At 36.8% G+C, this 22,721-nt stretch overlaps 1 protein-coding gene across 5 annotated transcripts; it reads left to right on the forward strand.

Moving 5' to 3' along the window:
* The first annotated feature begins 1,181 nt into the window (after positions 1–1,181).
* On the forward strand, positions 1,182–22,473 carry FAM204A (family with sequence similarity 204, member A). 5 transcript variants are annotated; one of them, XM_010564696.1, is made up of 8 exons: positions 1,182–1,221; positions 1,878–2,223; positions 3,220–3,310; positions 3,853–3,886; positions 4,363–4,462; positions 6,239–6,328; positions 17,315–17,421; positions 17,780–22,473. In XM_010564696.1, exons 2-8 carry the CDS (start codon positions 1,972–1,974, stop codon positions 17,829–17,831), a joined length of 726 nt encoding a protein of 241 aa, XP_010562998.1. In that variant the 5' UTR covers positions 1,182–1,221; positions 1,878–1,971; the 3' UTR covers positions 17,832–22,473. The 5 variants fall into 5 exon arrangements, with proteins under 5 accessions (XP_010562998.1, XP_010563000.1, XP_010563002.1 ...); XM_010564698.1 differs by having other exon boundaries at positions 1,936–2,223; XM_010564697.1 differs by lacking the exon at positions 1,182–1,221 and adding an exon at positions 1,670–1,756.
* The last annotated feature ends 248 nt before the right edge of the window (positions 22,474–22,721 follow it).

The following is a 22,721-nucleotide window of genomic DNA, read 5'->3' on the forward strand; positions in this document are numbered from 1 at the left end:
CTTTGATGCTGGAAGACGATCCACAATGAACAACCTTGCAAGATCCGGGACTAACATTTTTGAGGTTTTCTCTGTACCACATTAATCCAAGACACTAGTGGGAACTTGAAAAGGATTTTTCTATCCTTGAAGAGTAAGGCTGCTAACCCTAGTCATCCTGTCCCATGTGCTGGTTTTGTCTGGGACAGAGTTAATTTTCTTCATACTAGCTAGTATGGGGCTATGTTTTGGATTTGTGCTGAAAACAGTGTTGATAATTCAGGGATGTTTTCGTTACTGCTGAGCAGTGCTTACCCAGAGCCGAGGGCTTTTCTGCTTCTCAGCAGGGAGGAGGCTGGGGGGGGCACAAGGAGTTGGGGGGGGACCCAGCCAGGACAGCTGACCCCGACTGACCCAAGGGATATTCCAGACCATATGACGTCATGCTCAGCACATAAAGCGGGGGTAAGAAGAAAGAAAGGGGGAACATTCGGAGTGATGGCGTTTGTCTTCCCAAGTAATGGTTACGCGTGATGGATCCCTGCTGTCCTGGAGATGGCTGAACACCTGCCTGCCCGTGGGAAGTGGGGAACGAATTCCTTGTTTTGCTTTGCTTGCGTGCACGGCTTTTGCTTTCCCTATTAAACTGCCTTTATCTCAACCCGTGAGTTTTCTCACTTTTACCCTTCTGATTCTCTCCCCCATCCCACCAGAGGGGAGCGAGCGAGTGGCTGTGGGGGGCTTAGTTGCCGTCCGGTGTTTAAACACAACATCCCAGCACTAACACTTAGGTATTGTATAAATTACAAGGTTTAATTTTGGAATAGGCGCCGCAGTCCTTTATATGGCAATGAGGATCGCTGTAAAACTTGTCTCCTGCCTTCCTTCCAGAGCACCGCTGTCAATTCTGACAAAGCCACCTCCCCTTGCCGCCACACACTCCTGGAGCCCTCCTGGGTGCGAGGAAGTTGCTCTGTCCCCCCCGCCCAGGGCGGCCTCACAGCGAGGAGGGGTCCCATGCCCCCCCAGACCCCGGGAAGGCGGCACCTCACCCCCCGGGGCCGGCTCCCTCGCCCCGCCGCAGGCCGCCCCGGCCCGCCCCCCCGCCAGCCCCCCGCCCCGCCCCGTCGTCGTGGAGGCCAGAGAGGCCGGGCCTGAGGCAGCAAAGCGCTCGTTGATTGGCTGCGGGGCAGAGTCCAATCGGCGGGCGGGGTGTTCCGGCGGTGACAAGATGGCGGCCAGGTAAACAGGGCCGGGAGGGGAATCCCGGCGCCGGGGCCGGGGTGCGGGGAGCCGGGGGGGGACGCGGGCAGGTCGGGCAGCGCCGTCGGGCTTGCGGGGGGCTGGAGGGGCGGGCGGTGCCGCCTGCCTTCCCCCGCCCTGGAAGGCTGGGAGCGGCGTTGCTCTCCTCGTCGCTTCGTCCGGAGCGGGCTGCCCTCGCTTCCCCGGCCTACCGCCTTCCGCGGGCGGGCTCTTCTCTCCCTCTCCCCCCCTTCACCCTTTCCCCGGGGGCCGGCGGAGCTCGCCCGTGGCCGGCCTTGCCCGGGAGGCGGTTGCGCTGTCCCGGGAGGCGATGGCGTGGAAGGGTTGGACGCGCTCTCCCGGGGGGGGACGGGACGGGACAGGAGGCGTTTGCTGCGGTATCGCCCTTCAACTGAAAGCAGCTATAAACAAATGCCGAGTGGCAAAACTTCAAAGAGCAAGGAAGGGGAATTAAAAAAAAAAAAGCTAATAGCTTCAACCTGTGTACTTAAATTCGCTACTTCTCTCTGAGATCGTAAGTATTAGAAGCTTTGTAATGTGCTTGTTTAAAGCATCTAGTGATAGTTACTTTTCTCAAGAGAAATTAAAATATTTCTGATGATGTGTTTTGCTGTTTCTGTTTCTCTCTTCTGCAGGCTAATTATGTTTTTATCTTGGAATGGGTGAGCTCACATAACTCTAGCGTCTTTGCAGTGACTTGAAGTGGCTTGGACTTGTTTAAACTGGAAGATGTGGAGCGGACTGTTACCTCCAGGACTGAATGAAAGTGATGCTGACTTAAGTTCTGATGATGGAGATGAGTCGTGTAGTTCCTTTTCAAAGGAAGATGCAAAAGGAGGTATTGAAAGGGCTCAGCTTTCTGAATTCCAAGAGAATGGACCTGAAAGTAATGCCATCAGTGAACCCATTGTGATATCAGTGGCAGATGGAGAAAACGAATCTCAGACGTGCCCTTCTGGAATTTCTTTAAATATGTGGAATGTGGGTATCATTACAGGTCTCCAAATGTCCAGGGCATAAATGCAACATACTTAAAAGTTGAATGGCTGATTTTTAAATTAAAATAACTCAGTGTTGAATATTTGATATACAAATCTGCAATGCAATAAAATATGATCAAAGTACAGTCATCGTAATATACCTTATATTGTTTCAAGTAGGGTGGACAGGAATTTAGATAGGAAGTGAATATAGCTTTTTTTTTTTTTTCCCACTAGTGCAATGGTGATTGAAAGCACGGCAAGGAGGTGTTTGGCTAACTATACAGTTCCCTGAAGACTTGCATTTTCAGTAGCGTATGGGCTCAGATCTTCTTTGTAACTGCTTTCTGCAGCTAAGAAACTGTAACTGTTTCTGTAACTGCTTATACAGCTAAGTGTATCAGCTACTGTACTGGTGCTGCATATCTGTGAAGTAGAGGTGTACCCTTCTGCCTTCTATAGGGGTTAGTTGCAGGCATTCAGACTCATAGTTGCTTATAACCTCTTGATTTTCCTGTTGCATGTAAAGCCTGGAAAAAAAACCCCAATCTGTGTTTTAGGCTTTTGAGCCAAAATAAGAATTGGCAGAAACCATTGATCCATGTAGGTAGCCTGCTGTGCAAAGACTGTGCTATCAGTAATACTTGGACTACAAACTGCCAGCTAGGCAACAACAATACATTGAATAGCTCAGGAGTGCACAGCCAGCACAAGTGTATTCAGTGTCATGTCCCATGAGAAGACCATTGGGTTTGAATAGTTCTGGGATTTAGGGAGGGCAGAAAGTCAGAGAGAGGTGATGAAAGATTAGAGCTAATTCCAGTCTGACACCATCAAAGTTGGATGTTCTCAATGCATAAATTTTAATGTAATAGATATAACAAGGTACTGTGGATGAATAAGATTTTAGCACAACATTTCTCAGCACATTATGTAATTTTTTTTAAAATGGGGAAAAAATTTAAAAATACTGATTTGCTTTTTCTTAATCTTGTAGAAATTTGTGGAGCTTCAGAAGAAAAACCGTGAAATGAAGACCCAAGCAAATCAGGGAAACAAAAGCCGAAAAAGAAAGCGCCACAGAAAAGGTGTTTTATATAATTACAGAATTTATTTTCTCAAAAATGTATTCGTATCAAATACATTGGAAGTGCTGGTTGGTGAGAGGTTTTTTTGTTGTTTTTTTTTGTTTGGTTTTGGTGTTTTTACCAAGAATTGAATGCCTGAGTAAATGTACTCTAGCTATTATCTAGGATTTTATTTTTCCAGTTGTATACATCACTTGTAGGACTAGGTTGTAAATTGCTGCTTCAAGTAATACATTTGTCCACTTTTTAAAAAGAAGGTAGAACTTACTCAGTACTCTTTCATAATGGCTAAGTGTATTTCAGTAATTCTATAAAACATAGTTTTGTGTATTCTGGTTAGAATTTCTTCAAAGATATTGTAGGAGCTTCTTCGTATGAAAAGTCTTACAGCTGAGTGGTTTAAATCCGTGTGATCATTGGCTAAAAGTCCTAGTGTGTCAATCTTTCAAAGGAAATGTGACCAATTAGAGTTCTGTTAACTTCATTGGATGCTGTAGGGTATTACTGTGTAATGTTGGATTTTATTTTCTTTTTTCCCCTAGAAAAACAGAAAAAGAACGATGAAGTGACTAAGAGGTATAATCAGGTCAATGTGATTATCTGAGGTCTGTTTTTAATATGACGCAAAACCTGTAAAAAGCTTGACTGCATGCATGGCTAAAGCCTAGCTTTGAACATCATGTAAAATATCTGCTGAAGTTGTTCAGTGTCTCTGTCGGACAGGCTGAATTTGATTCCAGTGATTGCTTGATGGAGTTTATTGCTTGATTTTAAAAATATCACAACGTATTATTTAATGTAACTTAAAATGGACTTAATGTTACTCCTAATGATGTTTTGCATGGAATTGCGTACAAGCTTGCTTTCAAGATTGTGGCATTATGCTTACACAGGGGAAGGAATAACTAATTTCACTTCCATTAAAAACTGTGAATGGCTGAAAAGACCATGTCTGCCAAATGGAAGCATTTTTAGTGTTGAAAAGAATATTACAGGTTGTGGAAAGGGAACTGGTTATATTAATAACTTTTTGTTGTTGTTGTTTGTTGTAGTCAACAGTTGGCAAATGAAGACAAATGGAAAGAACTTACACAATACTTTGGAATCAATGATAGATTTGAATCACCTGTGGATAGCAAGGCTCCACAAAAGGTGACTGTTGATACAAAACAATGTCAGCTTCTACTTGGCAGTAAAAGACCTCAGCCTTAACTGAGATAGGAATAAAACTGAGACTATTTGAAAGTGAGTAAATGATCAAGTCACTCTGAGGAAGGATAATTTTGTGCACATTTTTAATTCATTTCCTTTTAGATACAACGTGAATCGTACTTGGATTGAAAGGTTTATGTGCTTTTTTTCGAGACAGTGTCCATGCTTGTTTCCTGTCTGGTTTTTGGTTTCTGTTATCATGAGACAGAAGACCTCATATGCATTGTTTGACTTTTTTTTTTTCTCCCCTTTTGTTTTTTTAGTCATGTTCTAACTTCAAACTGTGTCAAACCCTTTAGTTGACACCAGTGGTTATAGGAATTAGAGAACCAAACCTACCATACAGTTTTACTGGACTTATAACACATTCTGTTCATAAATATTATTGTGTAACCAGTCATATTTGAAATAACTGGTACAACATGATGGACAAGTTAAGAAACTCATTATATTGTGAGTTCCTCGTAGCACCGTTTGTCCTGTACTTTTCCTGGTAAAGGCCTGTATAAGTTCTATGACATCAAATGATCTATTAGCTGCCTTTATGGTAAATTTTGTATTTTTCATTTGCTTGAAGTAAGTTTCTGCATGCAAATCATGAGACATTGTCAATTCTGAGTTCTTACTTTTGGTGGGTATTTAGTTGTCATTAAATTGCTCAGGATAGATCTGGAATGAGGTCCAAAGTGTTAAAATGCAGATGCTTTCCACAAGTTTAGAGAGTTTATCAGTCAGGGAACTTATGTCTCATTAATTTCAGAAGAGACATGTAACAATTTGCTATCACTGCAACTTCCAGCTGTGCACTTCTTTTTTTTCTCTTTTTTTTCCCAACTTTCACCTGAATAATTCAAGTGCAGTATTTGCAGATCACTGTTTCTCAAGAATTGTTTCCTTTTTTGCTTTTATCTTTTAAAAAAGTGTATGTTACGAAACTGTCAAATGGGTTTTCTTTAGCATCACTAATATTTAAAAGCAGTGAGGCTGTAAATTGTCTTTTGTTATGAGAGTGATTTTTGTGTGAAATTCTGAAGTCAGTGCCTACTGCTGTGCTACCTTTCTGTATTCCTTCAGAAGTTTCCAACTATAATTTCCAGTAAACATTTACTTTTTATGGTTACATTATTTGTAAATGTTGTCATTAAACAAGTTATGTTACATTGATCATGAAGGTTATTTTTTTACTTTCAGAGGTTAAATTCTGAAGCTTTTTCATTGTTTTCCATAGGACTGCTAGAATTTTTAATTTATTAGCATAGTGGAGTGGCACTATGCCAGAACTCAGGTTTTGGATAAAGATAAGATCTTAGAACTGTAACGATACAGTAGTAATTGCCATTCTTCATGTTACCTGACACATATATTTCACATTTTGTTTAGAAAGCTCCAGGGATGGAAGAGATAAGCCAGATCTTCAGATGAAATTTTATTGTGACAGGCATAAACTAGTCCGTGTAATTTTTTTAACCTACAGTATTATCCTGCATGTAAGGTGGAACTAATGCAATGATTTGTGCTCAGACAGCCTTTCAGTGAATTCTTAATTATACTGTCCATTACAATACATAGACAAAGTGATTTGTGTTACATAGAAATTACAGGTTTATGCAGTGTCTTGAAGAATTTTATGAAAGAAGTATTTTTAGAAAGGAGATGCTCCCTTTAAACGTGTTATTTCTTTATTTGTCCTAAAAATATTTGCTTTTCTTTTTCTAGTCTGGCCTTGAACTTAGCATAGAGAAGTCTGTGGCTGAAGGTGACATTGATAAGGCTGAGGAGCTGAGTGATAGATTAGCCATTCGTGAGGTAAGTGCGCTATTAACAAAAGCTCTGAGGAAGCATTTAGTTTTGTACACCTGTACAAAAAGTGTCATAACTAAAATAGCATTGAGGATTGTTTGGGGTATCTTTCCTGTTTCCTAAGCAGATTTCTGTCAGTACTTGAAGGATTTTGCTGCTGATCTAGTAATGCTTGGACAGCTGTAGCTATGGATAAGAATTGAAAATAGAACCGTGAATGATCTCAAGTAACTGTGCTTTAAAGCCTTCATGCCAACTCCACAAGTCAGAAGAGTTGGCAACTATTCATCTATATTGAGCTTTTGGTTGTTCTGTATGTTGCAAGCCAAGAAAACAGGAGTAGGATGTTCCCTTCCAGTGAGTTCCCTGTGCCTCAGATTTTTCTTTGCATTCCCTCCCCAATAAGCTTGGGAGGCGTGAAGAAAGGTAGTGATTTAGCAAGTTTAGAGCAAGACATGCCCAAATAAGGACAGATAACACTCAAACTTGTGCATCAGTGCTTTCTTCCTGCGTATTCATGTGGTTGGGAGTTGATGGCTGGAAGAATTCTGAAGAAGAAGAGTGAGAGTAGGTAGATGTCAAACATACTGCTGTAGCCTTAGAATGATGTTTATAGAATGAACAGATTTTTTTTCTTCCTTTTCATCATTGTTAGATTTTTTTGTTTTGAGATATGCATTTATATACTAGGTGAGAGAAACTCCATTTTTTCAAGATGTTGTCTTGTTAGTTGGTTTGTCTGGGTAATTTTATGAAGGCTATGCTGCTCTTTCCTACAAAAAGTGGACCCTTTAAATTTGTATGTAGTGCTGAATGAATACTTAAACTGGTGAGGAATCTACCAGATACCTCTGGTAATTGCAACTTCATATAAAAAATAGTTAAATTGGTGCACGTATGGTAGGTGGTAGCAGCTGAAGTACATAATTGAAGTCCATGAAGGCTGTTGTGCCCACTGCTATTTGTGTGCAGGGGAGAAAATGCAAAGAAAGAAAATTAGGTTTAAAAGATAGTTGGAATAGTTTTGAAGCCACGTCATAAAAAAAAATAACTAAGTACTATTTGAGGTGAGTGGAGTAGCTATAATTTTTAAGAAGTCTGATTTAGAATATTTGTAATTTAAATTATATAAATTTATATTGGAAATTAATTATATATTTTTTGCTTTCATTATTCTATCTTGCATACTCTTCTATCTTCATGGAGTTAATGGAAATTTTCTGTCCACTGTATGTACTAGCAAAATTCAGAGGTATTAGAAAAGCATTAAAGACAAATTGTGAATGCTTCTCATTCTCATACAAATATTTAAAATGTTTCCTAAGTACAGGGTTTCAATCTAAGCTTTAATGTAAAATTATAGATTTAGATCTGTTTAATACAATATTGTGATGGCTTTAAAGACGGATGGCTTTTGAAATGGGAAATATAGTTCTTGAGGTTCCCTAAATAAGGTTAGGTAAAACCGCTCCTCAGTGCGTGTACTTATACAGTTGCCAAACTCCTACATTTAGTCACTCAGGGCAGTTTCTAATGACTAGACTCTTACCTGCTTTTTTACCAGTGATCACAAAACTTCAATCTATAAAGATAACAGCTATTGACAGTGATAGGAATGTGTCCTAATGTTCCCTTTAAGTCTGACCAGCTTCTCACTGTGATACTGTTATATTACCTTTCATGTCTACAATATGAAAAACACTTGCTGTTCTCCTTCGCAAATGTCATTATCCCATCTGCTCTAAAGTGGTTAGAGTATCATAATCAATAAAACATACTGAGGTTCTAGTGCAAATTGTTTGACTATAAAAACAAATTAATGTAAGAAGTTTTAAGGTTTTGTAATATTTATGATAAACTGTTATCTGATTTCAGTAGCCATGGGATTGTACAACATCTAGCATATCCCAGGTGCTACAGCAATGTATTATTATTTGTGGAACATTAGCTCCAAATTGTTGACTTTCAAATATTAGCATGTTGTAATTCTGAAAACAAAATGCTTGAAACATTATTAGTATTCACAGCCTTGACTTGGTTTTGGTTAAGTGGGTTTATCTGAATAAATAGTATGTTGAAAGAAGGAAAACTCAAATGACTGGCTTGATCTCACGAGGACTTCTGTCGAGGCAGAATCCATGTGAATTCACTGGGGTTCTCTATTGTTGTGAAGATGTGCTACATAACCCACTGCAAGATTCATTTTTCTTTGTGGTTTTAGGAAGCTGTATTTTTTTAATGGATCTTTTAAAATACTTTTTATTCTAAAGAAATCATTCTAACAGTGACTAATTCTGATTCAGTGAAGAACTTTAGAATTTGATTATGGAAGAGGTTGATTAAAAAAACTATTGTTTTGTATATAAGTACAATTAATAAAATACTGCTTTCATATTGTATAGTATTGACTCAATTGCTACTTTCCTTCTCTTTGCAATTTGAAGAAATGCCCCTTTTAAAACTCATTCTACATAATACTTCTTAGAAGTGAGTTAATTTTTGAAGTATGTGGCTATTTGTATCCTTCTAACTTCCAAATGCAACACAACACTGTAAGGAAGTCAGGCATGGAACTATACTATGAGTGTATTGAAATACACCACTTCTGAAGTCTAGAGAAATAAGTCGATGAATTACTGTTCTTTTATCTCAACTTCATCTTTTTACGTATAGTTTTCATTTTTCTTGAGCAGTGTTGCAGGGTTGGGGGGCAGGAAGTATATGAGAAACAGCTGCCTTCTGTTTGGGGTACAGCCCCCCTTGCAGCCATGTGAAGAATGTTCTATGGGTAGGTGTTCTTTTTGAAATCAGGTGTATGGGGTTTTAATCGGCACCATTTTCTTTTGCAAGAAGCAGTGACTGGAACCTGCTGATAAAGCTTTTGCTTTGAGGCACAGATCCCAGAGTTCTTAAAGCCGTTTCCTGCCTTAATAAGTGAAACTAATTTTTGATGTATAACATTTATAAGCCTGTGAAACTGATAGGGCAGCTTCAGTATTTAGAAAAATGAAGCCAAAAATAAACAGATGATGAGAATAGGCAGTAAAAACATGTCCTAAAAAGCAAAGGAATGCCAAAGTGATGCTGTCAATGTGCTACCGTTATGACACAGTGAGAAAAGGTTTTTAAAAATCAGATTCCTTTAAAATCAGTGATGATTTAGGCAATATGCATAATCTAGCAGCTGTGAGTGGATCACTGAAATTTACATCCTAAAAGCCTAAATGATACTGCTTCAAGGTTTTGGGTCTTTTGGTTTCCACGTGGTACTTGTTGCAGGTTCTTTAAGGCAAATGTTGTATTGCTGTAAAGGAGGCTTTGGGCAATATATTATTTGTTGCTTTCTTCTGCTTTGACAAATATGTACAAATGCTGATCTTAAAACTCCCTAATCCAGTAGCATTTGACGTTTTAGACTGAGGGAAGTTAGAACTTGGATACCTTATGCATGAGGCTCTGTATTTATGAGTGTCTGTATATGTGGATTCGTATGTAGCTTTTGAGACTAGCTAAAAATGTGTTACCCCCTTTTTTTTATTGGCAGTTGCATTTCTATTAAAAAAAAAATGAAGCGTACTTATGTGGTGATGATATTCAGTCTAATCTCTTGGCAAACCTCACTACAAAGTATTACCCCTTGTCTCTTGTCATCCTAGTTTGTGGACTAGCAAAGTGATTGTAGTGAGTTTGGGAGTTATCAGGGTAGCAGATCTCTAACTGTAGCATCCCTGGCCATCCTCACAGCATGTTCTCTTGTGGGGTGTTCTGCTTCACTAAGGGTTCTAGTGGTACTGAAATTCTTGATTGCATTATTTTATATATGAGTGAAATTCTTCCTGAAAGAATATGGGCATGTCTATATTTTACAGAAAAATTTAGGCCATCAATAACTGCTTCTTTAGCTAGACTGCTTGTAGAACCCAGTCTAGATTGAGCATCTAAGTCCTGTGATGCAGTTACAGTATACAAGATCAGCACTCCTTTGATATATGTGTTGAGCATCAACATAATGCAGGTGGGTCATACGGCTTAATCTTAATTGACTATGGATTCTTAAACACACTGTTGGACTCCATTATTTGATACATACAACATAGTATTATTAATATTAAATAACTAGCAATTCATTGCAGTGTGCATGGTGTAATATGCACAGTTAAGGTTTATTATTGTAATCCAGTTGCCATCTTTGTTGTAACATTCTAGGGCTTTCAGCATTGGCAGAGTCCTTCATGTGTTAAAGTTCTGCTTTTCAAACGTAGGATGGCATACCTAAAGCTGTTGTTTGAACACTACATTTAATGATGACTTGTTTAACTTGAGAGGTACCAGTAGAGGTGTTAATATTAATGTAGGACTTACCCCCAAAATTCTGAACGTTTTAGAAGGAAAGTTGTTGAGAGAGTGAAGTAAATGTGGACACTTAGCTGGGCTGAGATAAAATGGTTTTCTTGGTGATGCTCTAGGATAGTTGAGATTTAATGGTAGCAGGTACTTGGATAAGTAGCTCTGAACAGACACTTGGAATTATGTCAACTCTTCTAACGCTTTTGAAAAACCTTTTGGAATAGTATCTTGAAATGTACTTTAATTGTTCCTACTGTGTTTGTGGGAATCTGCCTAGATTTTTTTTTTTTTGAGGAATAAATGTTGATAAATTAAAGCACTGTGACTGTGCGTAGTTGGAGGTGTTTATCCTTATGAGTAAGGATGGTATGTGGAGATGTCTGGTAATTTCACTTTGCTGTAAATCAGTTTCAATTTGGAATGATGCTTGTAAAAGTTCTTTTCCTAATTAAACCAAATAATTTTAAAAGATTTCCCCCACCACACCTAATATATAAACCTGAAAATATTTTCCAGACTTTTTTTCCCCTAGAGAAAGAACTTTTAGTAGTGCTGTTGTACTCAAATCATTGTGTGGTGTCTCAAGAAGCAGAATGCAGATTTCTTGTGGCTCTAGTATTCTGAGAACTAATCTGGCTAAACCTCAAACTCTTGTGTTTGCTTGCGGTTTTTGTGTTAACTACCTGGTAGGTAGGTGCCACGTTGTCTAAGAGCACATTAGCCTGAGGACTTGAACACAATAAAATAATCTTGACCATATTAGACTTAGCTGTCAAAAGGAACTTTTAAAATATTTTGTAATTTAGTGTGCTAAATTACTGGAGTAGTTGTCAGTCTCTAAATAGGCTTTTTGACAGCACTGTTCCCAAGTCCTTAGCTTAGTGGCTTCTGGCATTTTGGTTGAAAGATTTTTAAAAAGCTGCAATTTATAGGGAGACTATGGTATTGTAATCAAGCTTAAATGAAAGATCTACATCATAATTGACGCAATTAATTGGCTAGTCACTGGGATATCATTCTTGTGTCACAGCAAGATCAGTCCTGCTGTCGTCAAAATTTGTTGCATCAGTTTTGACCATTTTCTCATGATGAAATTAGTATCTGTTGTCTGTAAGTAGCTTCTAGTCATATAATTTGGAATGGGAAGTACAGGAGCAAAGTTGTATGTCATAATCATTGAGAACCATTCTGGAAGCTGCTTTCCATTTGAAAATTTGGGTAGGGTATGATTGATCATGAGGTCACACACACATTACTGTTTCAGATGGACAAGTTATAGTGCTTGATGCTCTTCTATTGGTAAAATAAAATTTCTAAATTCTGTGCAATGTTCACAATTTATCATAGTGCTTTTACGTACCTGAAGAGATTGATGCAATTTTACATGGAATGTAACCAAGCACCAATTAACTTGGAAGTCTTGCCTGTTGAAGGACTCAGGGGGAGCGAAAAAAAAGAGTAGTTTCTTTTTTATCTCTGAAGGATTTTCTTTCTAACACTTAGCAGAGGTGCTTCCAAATATCTCTCTTCGCTGAGGTTGTTTTCTTTTAACCTTTGGAACATGGCAGGGTTATCACCTAGAATTACATTCTTATGCTCCCTTAATTATGTATATCTTTTCTTTAACAAACCTTAAAAAAAGATTTCAGATGTTACAAGTCTAATTAAAGAGACAGACAAAGCACAGTTTATACTGTAGATTTTTTCTGCAGTTCAATTAATCAGCATGTTTTCTCTTTTAATTAAAACCATTTTAGTAAATTAAAGCCCACAGCAAAACACATATATAATTTGTTTGTAATTAGCTCTTAATTGGTGGTAGTTGAAGCTTAGCACCCTTGGTTTCTTTCTTCATGATTGCCATTTTATTAGCAGCCAGTCATTAATTAATCTTTTTTTCTAATTAGCTTATAAAACTGTTGATGGCACATTATTGTAAATGTGATTTTAAGTTCAAAGCTTGTTAATAAGCTTTCTTACTTAGAAGAACAGAGATAAAGAAATTGCTGAAAACAGTACTACAGTTCTTTTTTTAAAACTGCCTTTCTTATAAGGGGGCTGTGTAAAGCATCTAACAGCTTATAGTTAATTTTTTAATGCTGTGTTTTCTCATGAATGGAAGAAGTTACTTGCATTTAAATGTTTAAATCTAGCAAAGAGCTTAATATTAGAACAGTTTACTGTCCTTGCTCCACTACTGTGTCATCCAAATATAATTTGATGTTGTAATACACAGCATAAAAATACAACAAAGGTATTACAAAGTATTTTACAGTGGAAGTTGAGCACATCATTGAAAGGGGACAATTTTCACTGCAGAATCCACTCAGTATTCTTGTTTGCTTTATATATTTTATATACGTCAGCAATGGATAACATTCCATAACATAAAAGGAGAAAATCATTGCTAAAGGCAAGCCTGAAATAACTAGATTCATATTTGATGAGAAACTGTAACACTGTATTAAAAGGCTGTTTGGCTTCTCTGGTATGATCATAGGATATTTCAGGACCTGTTTGAATATAGATGTTTTGTTAGAGCTTCTGTAGGTTTAGCATCTTGTATGTCATACCTAAATATTTCTGGGGCAGTTCTTGAAACTGTTTTCTCATGACTTGCATCATTCAGTGTTTACATTGCACGGTCTTATCTTAATGAAAAGTCTTTGTTTTATGATATTAAATGTTAAATGTCTTGTTTTTCAAGGAAGTTTTCTGGAAGTTACAGTAGATTCTGTTGCAACTTAATAAAAATATTTACTCTTCTGCCTGAACTTTACATACTATTTCAACTTCAGCCATTTCTTTGCTTGTTTTAAAAGTGTTTTATGATGCTGTGCAAGAAACACTAGAAAGGGATAGCTGACAAGGAAAAAATTAAAAATTGGATAAAAAGTAAATGAATAATGTCATATTACTAAAAAGATGAGAGGCTAATTTGTGCCGACTTTTTGCTAATTTTGTTCAAGCCTCAAAATGAGGAGCTGTCACCCGTTCTGTGTAGCACTGATGACAGTGCCAATGATCCATGAAATAAGCTGCCGCTGGCTTTGTTCTGATAAGAATGAACAAATCTGCACAATGTACGGCTCCCAGAATCTCATTTTCATACTTGCATGCAGGCTAAAAGAAATAAGCTGTTTGCAGGCTTGATTAATCAGACATTTGAGGGTTTTTTGTCTCTTTGATCTCTTTCGTCTCCTAGGTAACTTGCTTGACATTAATGTTGAGCTTGAGTAAAGACAATCAGGAATTGTAGACCAAACTGATATAAAAATTAAAGACCTTAACACTTTAAGTACTCCAGTAATGGTTCCGCTTTACTTCAGAAAACATCTGTTTTCATTTAATTAAAGAACAAAAGAGAATGGCATAAATATTTTTCATAGAGACCTGTTATTCCATAAAAAGTTAAAGTATGATAATTGGTATTTTTAAATAAATGCCTTGAAACTGTTCAAAAAGAAGCAAAGCTTCAGAAATTTGTTACAAGGTAACAATTTCAGATGAGTAGAAAATTTATGAAAAATAGTGGAGAAGGAATTTTCATTTATGCTATGTTAAACATCTAAAGTAAGATATTTTGACATGATTATTGGTCAACTTCAAAATGGAAAGATCTTTGCCCTGTAGAAACTAAGTTGTTTTTTAAGTTTGTCTTAAAAATATATATATATATTGTGTTACAAGGATGAACCATTATATCGGCTTTACTACCCAATATGATTTACACACTTTAAACCTGTAAAATTGAAAGGAATTTAAAAAAAAAATGTCGCAGTGCGTTTGCTTGAGGTTATGCAGACGCTTTTACAAATCTTCCAAGTGGCTGTAAAGATGAATGCCTCAAGGGTCTAGCCAGGGCCCTGCTTTTCCAACCAGCTAAAGCCCTTATCTTAAATCCAAGCAAAGTACCATTAATCTTTTTGAAAGACCTTTTATGGCTTTTAATATATCCCAAATTAGAACATTTTACACCCTTGGTTCCTGAAATATGGTGATAAAAAGCCTTTAGAGCTTAATTTTCCTTACTGCGTGCTCTGACCAATTTGCAGTTCTTTGTGATAATGTTTAGACACCTTAATTAAAATGCAGCAAAATATTGGATGTTCTATATGGAAAATGCTGATACTTTGACTACACAAGAAATTGTTGTATATATTTTTATTCATGCTTTCTTACTTCTTTTAAGATTGTATTTTATTGAGTTATCTGATGACCTGAAATGTTGTGGGGTTTTTTTGGGGTGGTTTTTTTTTTTTTATGTAAAACCCATCGACCAAGCTTTTATGGATTTCTTTGAGCGGGGGGGAGTGAAGATGTATGTCTAGGTGTGGGTGGGAGCAGAAGATATTTAATCTGACTAAAATGTTTGTGTGTGTTTATATGTGACATATTTGTTTTTATTGAAAATTTGACTATGTAGCCTAGAAATGATAACATTAATACTTCAAATTGTTTCTCTTTTTACTTCCACAAACACTACAGAGGATCTTATTATCCCATTTTTGCCATACTTCTCAAAGATGGAAGAACTCGTTCTGAGAACTCATTCTGTCTTCCAAGAAATACAGATCAAAAGATCTTTCTGCAGCACTTGTGTAGACCTCACCTGTATATATTTGTATGTGTCTAAGTGTTCAATAGGCCACTAGAATGTATTTTAAGGAGATGCTGTTATTCATCAGAAAGTAAGAGTTAATTTTCAAATATTTTAGGAGGTAAAATACATTTCAAAAATGAAGGCATGGTTCTGCTGATTGACTGACTTCAGCCATCAGATTGCTCTATTTTTTAAGCTAATAATTAAGCCCATTTCAATTAAAAAGTAAACATTTTTTTGCATATTGTAGGTGAGTTTTCTGAAGCATTTTTCTACTGCAAGTATATTAAAGTTAATAGCTGCCCTTAAATATTAAGTGACAATGCAAATAAGAGAATGTTATGTTCCAATCTTTGACTTGAGATTTGGCAGTTCAGATGTTGGCACTGAATTACTGATTATATAAAATGTTAATGCTTGGGAAAAATGATGTAGCTAGTAATATAAAAGTTTTGAAATGTCTGGTCACTTGAATTATTTTGTGCATCAAGATGATTCCATCGGTGCATATTTATGACCTTATAACATGTGCAAATAGTAGATGAAAAACTTGTTTAGCATTATTTATTTTGCACACTTTCCTTTTAAAATACTATGCTTACCTCTCAACTGTTTGTGTTGCCAGTGTTGGAGCCTCAAACAAAGCACAAACTGATGTTCTTACTGCCTGCATGCATGTAGACTCTCAAAGCCTTCTGCAGAAAGGCTACTTTCTTGAATCTTGAACCCTGAAAGGACTGTAAGGTAGAATGGCTTGTTTTGTTTTGCTTTGCTTTGCTAAGAAATCATCAGGGTATCAACCTACCTACAGGGTACGCGTTTGATGGGAGTGTTGTAGAAGATGTCAGTGCATTTACACCTGAAGATGCGTTCTTGAGTTCTGTCTCATCTTATCTGGATAAAACATCTCTCAGAGTAAATAAGAATTGCCTATATAGATGCTGCAGATCATTGAAGTGTGTTAACATTAATAATGGAACTCTAACCAAAGTGTTAAGTAGTGTTCTTTTCACTTGGGTCTCCCATGACGTTTTGGGGAGACTTAGAATATGGAGTCAGAAACGTGTTACCTAACTTCAGTAGGTTTTGGAATGCATAGGAGAAAAACCTGTTTGTCCACATCAGTTTGTAGTAGTTTTGGCTAAATGAATTGCTTGTTTGTCTTGGAGAAAAGCGTTGACTTTTGAGACCAAGTTCTTCCATAATTCTTAATTTAGTTGCAGATAACGTCAAGTCATGACAGCAATCACAAAATGTAACTACAATGAACAAGTTATGAATGTTGATTAAGGAAAATAATCTGGTCATAGTTCATAATACCTTCTTCTATCCTTTTTGCTTTATTCTTCCCCCCCCCCCTTGACATTCACTAAAGTGAACTTAATTCTCACAGTGTAAGTTTATGGAAGTAAAGTAGTATTCACCTACAGCCTATTACGACCTTATTTGAAAAGCGTGCATATTATCACACTAATAATCTAAAAGCTAGTAATGTGAAGACTAAATGCCAGATGGGCTCTAAGGACACTGCTTCATTTACTTTCTGGACAGACTGATTAAAACATGGGTACTGGTACTACTGGAAAGTGTGTGGTAGTAGCAGTTCTTCCTGTATAAAACTGTCTTTTTGGGTGGTTTTCATATTGGTAAGACCTGATACTATTGTGTTAGCACAGCTGAGGTCACAGACTGGTTTTAATAACGGAGACTGCATGTGTGTCTGTATGTATGTCTATATATTTATTTAAAAACCAACCAAACAAAAGGATCTAGTGGGCTACTGCCCTTTGCTTTTATTCTTGAAAATGAAGGATTTGGTGAAAAGGATTGCTTGCCCCAGGACCCCACTCCTTTGTGTTTCTCTCAAGAGACATTCTTGCTCGTCCGATCTAATAGTACAGCATCAGCCTAATATTTGAAAGATACTGTAATATCTATTGGCTTTTGAGAAACAATATCAGGTCAAGTAATTTGTGAGGCTTAAATTTCATATGAGCTATTTGCATCTATTCAGTTTTCCTTTGTTCCTTTTTATGTCTTAGCTTGGTGTGAAAATTGCCAAAGCTGCTGCTTGCCGCAACTTTGTAAAAGCCAAGCAAGAAGCGGAGGCTGCCCAAGAAGCTCGAAAGAAAAAGAAGCTTGCTTGGGGGTAAGTCATTTGAGTATGGAATTAAACATTTGTGGTCTCATTGGCAGTAAGTGTATACAGTACAATCATGGTTAAATGTTTTCTTATTTGAAATCGGCTTGTGCTAATCTTATTTGTTTAGTTTAACCTTGTTGGGTTTTGGGGTTTTTTTGTGTTTTTTTTTTTAGCAGTGTATCAGACTTAAGTACAGAGACTTTACCAGAATTAATGTATTGGTTATATGGCTACATATGCCTTTATGTCTTTATTACAGTATTAAAAATACGTTTTTATTTTTGTTGTTATTAAGAATAGTATGGTTAATACCCGAAACACATATGCTTATGATTCCTAATGTGTTTTTTGTGCTGTATTTCAGATTTGAAGCCAAGAAAAGATGGGAAACAAAAAGCAACATGGGATACATGTAATCCACCCTGTTTTCCTCAGAAGTCAAATACCTGTTGTTACCTGAAGAATCTTTATGGGTGACTTCTTAAATCTAAACACAAAAAAAACCCCAAAACAAAACCCAACACATGAAATTCCTTGTGTTCTTCTTAATGCTGTTAGACTGCAGTATCTTGGTGTGGTGCTCTGCTACAGTGTAGCAAAAATACTATCTAAATATCAATACTATGTTAAATATAGTATTTTTCTCCAAAAGATGAAAATCTAAGATAATGCATTGCAGAATGCATTTGGAGTCTAGTGGAGAACTCTCTGAAGTTGGAATAAAATACTCAGTCCAAATGTGTTCTGTGCTGCACTGCAGTTAAAATGCGTGGGTGTAAGGAGAGGGTTAAGTTTTCCTGCTGAGGTTATACAGACTTAATGCAGTAAGTACTACTTTTCTGATTGCTTGAAAGTTTGGGGGGGCACTAAATAAAGCAAAGCAAAATCACTCTACCTGTTTAAAACTGTTATTATTTATGCATTTATGGGCTTAGTAAATATAAACAGAAAAAAAATGGCTGAGAGCCCATTCTCCCTCTCCTGGGAGGATCTGGTACTATTCATCATGTCCTGGTGCCATGTTCTTCAGAATATTTAAAATTCCCATTTTCCTTTCCTTTCTAAGAACTCAGGTTTTAAAAGTCCCAGTTTCTTTGAACAGATAAAGTATAGAAATATGTATCTTGAAAAATACCTGAAATATGTTATGTTGTGCAGTTAGCTGCACCCAAGAAACAAATGCAGATTTTACTACAAGTCAAATGTTCTACAGATCAATTAGGATTTGAATGTTTATGTTATAAGATTATAACACGAATTGATGATAATATTTCTTCAAAATTGTTCTCAGTGAAAAGTAAGGACACAATCAGAACTAATAACTTTTCTCCCTGAAGCTCTTGCATATATGTTTAGTCACCACAATGCCTGAATTGAATTGGTAATGTAAATGTCAGTTATTGTTAACCAAGATTAATATGTTTCAGGCCAAAGGTATGGTATTAGCGTAATGGTGATTTACTATGTAAGTACTTGAGGCTAAAACAACTTGCCAACAAATAGCAATTTGAAGTTTTACGGCACCAATTCGAAGAGTTTAGGTTTGCAGTCCAACATGGAATAGTGCATTTTTGTTCATTAGCCCTCGGGATGTTTGATTCTTTTTCTTTCCTAGCAGAACATCGTATTTCTTTCACAAAGATGAGAGTTTGCAATATGGTAATCTTCAGTTAGCTGTAATTAGTTATGATGACAGAGTTGAATACAATTGCCAGGATTGTAAATTGGGGGCTAAACAGGTTTCTGCAGTATAACATCATAAATCTCACACTATGGTTTACAAACTACATTAGCTTTAGAAACTTTGTTGTGGGAGGAAGCAAGTGATATCTCTTAGTAAAGTGATTATAAAGGTAAATTGCATGTTTACTTGCATAAACAAAGAGATTACACCATGAACCTTCATCAAGATTTTTCTCAGTTCCAAATGTTCCTGTCCAAAGCTTAGAGGCGCTCTGTCTGTAGTTTCTGTTGTTATTTTTTTTACGCAACTGGCAGATGAGTGTTAGATACAGTTGACCTTTCTGCTTGTTACATACTGAAAAGCAGATGCTGATAATTTTGTCCTGAAAACATCAGGAGTATTCCATTAAACATTTAAAAGTAGCGTATATTAAATGTTGTATGTTTTCTTATAATAGTTGTTCTTAATAGTAACAGTATTTATTGGTCAAATAAAGGTCTTGATCTAATTGTAAGGATCAGTGCTGTTTGATATGAAAATGTGCTTTAAAAGAAATCCAAACCTTCAAAAAACAGCTATTTTCTGAGAACTTGCCACATGATATTTGTCACAGCAGTGCATACCCAGCCACCTGTAGTATTTTTCTCTTAAAATAACCAATTAGATTCATGTTAGGCCATTAATAATGTAACTGTTTAGGAAGTATACAGAATATTTGCATTGGGTTACTTGGGTGATGAATTTAAAAATCACATACCAATTATTTTGATCTACCTAAAGTATTCGCTTAGAATATTAGTTAATTCCCAGAATTATACCATGTTAAAAAAAATGCTGATTACCAGGGAAAATACAAAAGCCTAATACAGCTTTACAGAGATCATCTAAATACATAATAAATGAATCCATAACTGTACCTTTAATAAACATCCTCCTAAATTGCTGCTCTGATTCTAAGATGTCTTGCATTCCTGATGCTTTTTTTTGTAGTTTTGTTCTGTGCTGTGAATTTTGGCCAAACAAGTAAAACTGTGTTCTGAGATTTAACTTTTCCTGTTTTTTAACAGTTAGAACAATCCAAATGCTTGTTTCAGTTAACTGAAACCTTTTTAATCAGCTTAAATATATAATCTCTTACACTGAACTAAATTTGAGTTGTAACAATAATTCTTTTAGCAAATGAAAAGTTTGCACTATTTCCTCGTCTGACTGAAATTACATATCTAGAGAAATGTACTTAAATTATTAATTTCAGTACAGATCTGTTGTGAAGCCAAATATTTATTAGGAGCTCATTTGATGATATCTTGAGTTGGGCAACAGTTAAAAGGCAGCCTTGCCTAAGCTCCTTCCTACCCCTCAGAAGCCTTAAACATAAATGCATCATTAGTTTTGCCCCATTTTTTTCTCCATGATAATTTAATATTTCTTCCAACTATAGTCATGGTACTCTCTCAGATATGCTGAGTAGTCTTAAGTCTTTTGAGGAGCTTCCCAAGTGCAGTTCTCTGGAGTAAATGGAAAAACTAACACTGAAAAGGGGAATGTCCTCTCACAACTATCCATTGTCCTTTGAACAAGGGTTGTATCTTGAGCTACATGGCCTGATCAACGCTAGCTCTGTTACGTGCCAAACTTTGTCAGTAAGGCCTGTTAATTAAGTTTATTACTTGGGCACTATAACACAGTGAGGTGGCTAGATTGCTTTTGGTTTTACAATAGAGTTGGTTGATGTCAAGTTGATAGCTGTGTGCTGTTTCACTAAGCAGTGTAGACGCTCTTTGTTGTATGCTTCTCACTCATATGGGTGTCATACTTTCTCATTTCTACTCCCATCTGGGGATAGTCCAGGCTCCTGTTCTTGCAATTCTGTTGCATTCTAAGGCCTATGCAATCAAGAAATAAATTGTTTATCAACTCCTATGATAAAATACAGCCAGTTTGAAGTTTGACAACAGCATACTAATACAATTACTAGTATTTCTTAATACCACATTCCTGAGCTCCTAAACCAAAGAGTGGCTGCAGGGACAGTTTGACAGATAAAAACATATATATAGTTGTTAGAGTTTTAATAGTTTTTTGCCTGCAACCATAATCTGTATCATTATTTTTTTTAGTTTAATTCTGTTGGACAAGTTTCAAAGATAAATATGGTGTGTAATAAGCCTTTGCAACCTCTAATTTGTGAAGGAGTGTCTGTCCAGTTAATACTTGCTCATTGAAGCAAGGGGTTTTGAAATAACTGAAGTACGAACTGTAATTACTGATGTCTGTTTCCTATTCACCTATGGCTTCTGGCATTTGATCAAAAAATGTAATGTATTGCTTAATCTCAGAGCATTCCCCACTTTCAGAAATATTTACTTCATGAGGATTGTACAGCACTAAATGACCTCAGCAAAACCAGAGGAGATTTTTATTTGGCATTGATCATATGTAGTTAATCCACCAACAAGTATTTTTCCTGTTATTTTTGAATGTTGGTAATTTAGATTTGCATGTATTTATAATGTACCTCTAGTGCAAGCGCAAAGCATTCTAAAAAGTATTAAATATATTAATAGGGTGGGGTTTTTTACTTCACAAATGGGGTGGCCAAAAAGAGGAATACAAAGGTTAAGCAATTTATGTGAGGGCAAACTGCAGGCTGACAGCAAAGTGGCAAATGGAGTCTCCTAGTCTGTGTGCAGTTTGTCATAGCTGGAAATAACATGGAGAAAGAAGTCCTGAACAAGTGTGAGGCAGGTGCCTAAATCTCTTTGAAAGCCATTGGGAATTGGGTACCTTGTTACCATCTGTCCTACTGAGAGGGTAAAAAACTGGGATATTGAATGCAGATGTTCTGAGCATCACAAGAGTTAAGTAGAAGCCCTAATTTCATTTGAGAAAAGTTGTCGTCTTTCTTGTTGAAAAGTGCCTGCATTGCTTTGATCTGCCTCCAGCTGTGTTTTATACCACCAGATCTTGTCTTCCTGGTTTCCTTGAGACTGTGTATAACAGAGTTGAGAGTTTTTCTATTTCTTTGCTTAGAAACAGACCTGGAATATAATATTTTCTCCTCAAAAAGCATTTGAGTTAGATAAAAAGAAACACAAACAGCCAACTTTACTTATAAAATGAGCTTTACAGTTTTTGCATGTGCTGGTTCTTATACTCATTCTTTGAGTATGTTCATAAATATGATGGGCACCATCTGAGGAAGGAGAAAGCTATTTGCAGTGAAAAGACAGCGTCATGCCAAGATGTTGGTTGAGTTCCAAATCAGAGAAGCATGTCAGTTATTGAATCATCATCCTAACTTAAATAGTACTTCCTTTTTCTTGGAGTTTCCCTGGTATGCTGACTGCTTGGCTCATACAGATGAAGTGATTTCAGGTTGAAATGACCAGTTCTATTTCTATGTTATGTCTGTTTCTCAGTGAACTAGCCTTTCGCAACTTTTGCTGTAACTGAGTGCAATTCATGTGATGTAAGAGAACAGATAGATACAGAAATAAGGATTCTTACCCAAATGAGAACCAACTGCTTTCTCATAGCCAAAGAGGGACTTTTGTTCATCCTTTTTTGGCAACCTATCTGAAATGACCGATCTATTCATATACAGCAATTCTAGACATCA

This window comes from Haliaeetus leucocephalus, unplaced genomic scaffold (genome assembly GCF_000737465.1).
Source record: "Haliaeetus leucocephalus isolate CR32 unplaced genomic scaffold, Haliaeetus_leucocephalus-4.0 Scaffold184, whole genome shotgun sequence".
In the NCBI taxonomy this organism is placed as follows: domain Eukaryota; kingdom Metazoa; phylum Chordata; class Aves; order Accipitriformes; family Accipitridae; genus Haliaeetus; species Haliaeetus leucocephalus.

What these genes read in the sequence shown, in the direction of transcription:
- FAM204A (XM_010564696.1), top strand. Translation starts at nt 1,972, where the DNA reads ATGTGGAGCGGACTGTTACCTCCAGGACTGAATGAAAGTGATGCTGAC. An exon ending in AACGATGAAGTGACTAAGAG is followed by an intron (nt 3,887 to 4,362) that starts GTATAATCAGGT and finishes TGTTTGTTGTAG; the next exon opens with TCAACAGTTGGCAAATGAAG. An exon ending in ATAGATTAGCCATTCGTGAG is followed by an intron (nt 6,329 to 17,314) that starts GTAAGTGCGCTA and finishes TTTATGTCTTAG; the next exon opens with CTTGGTGTGAAAATTGCCAA.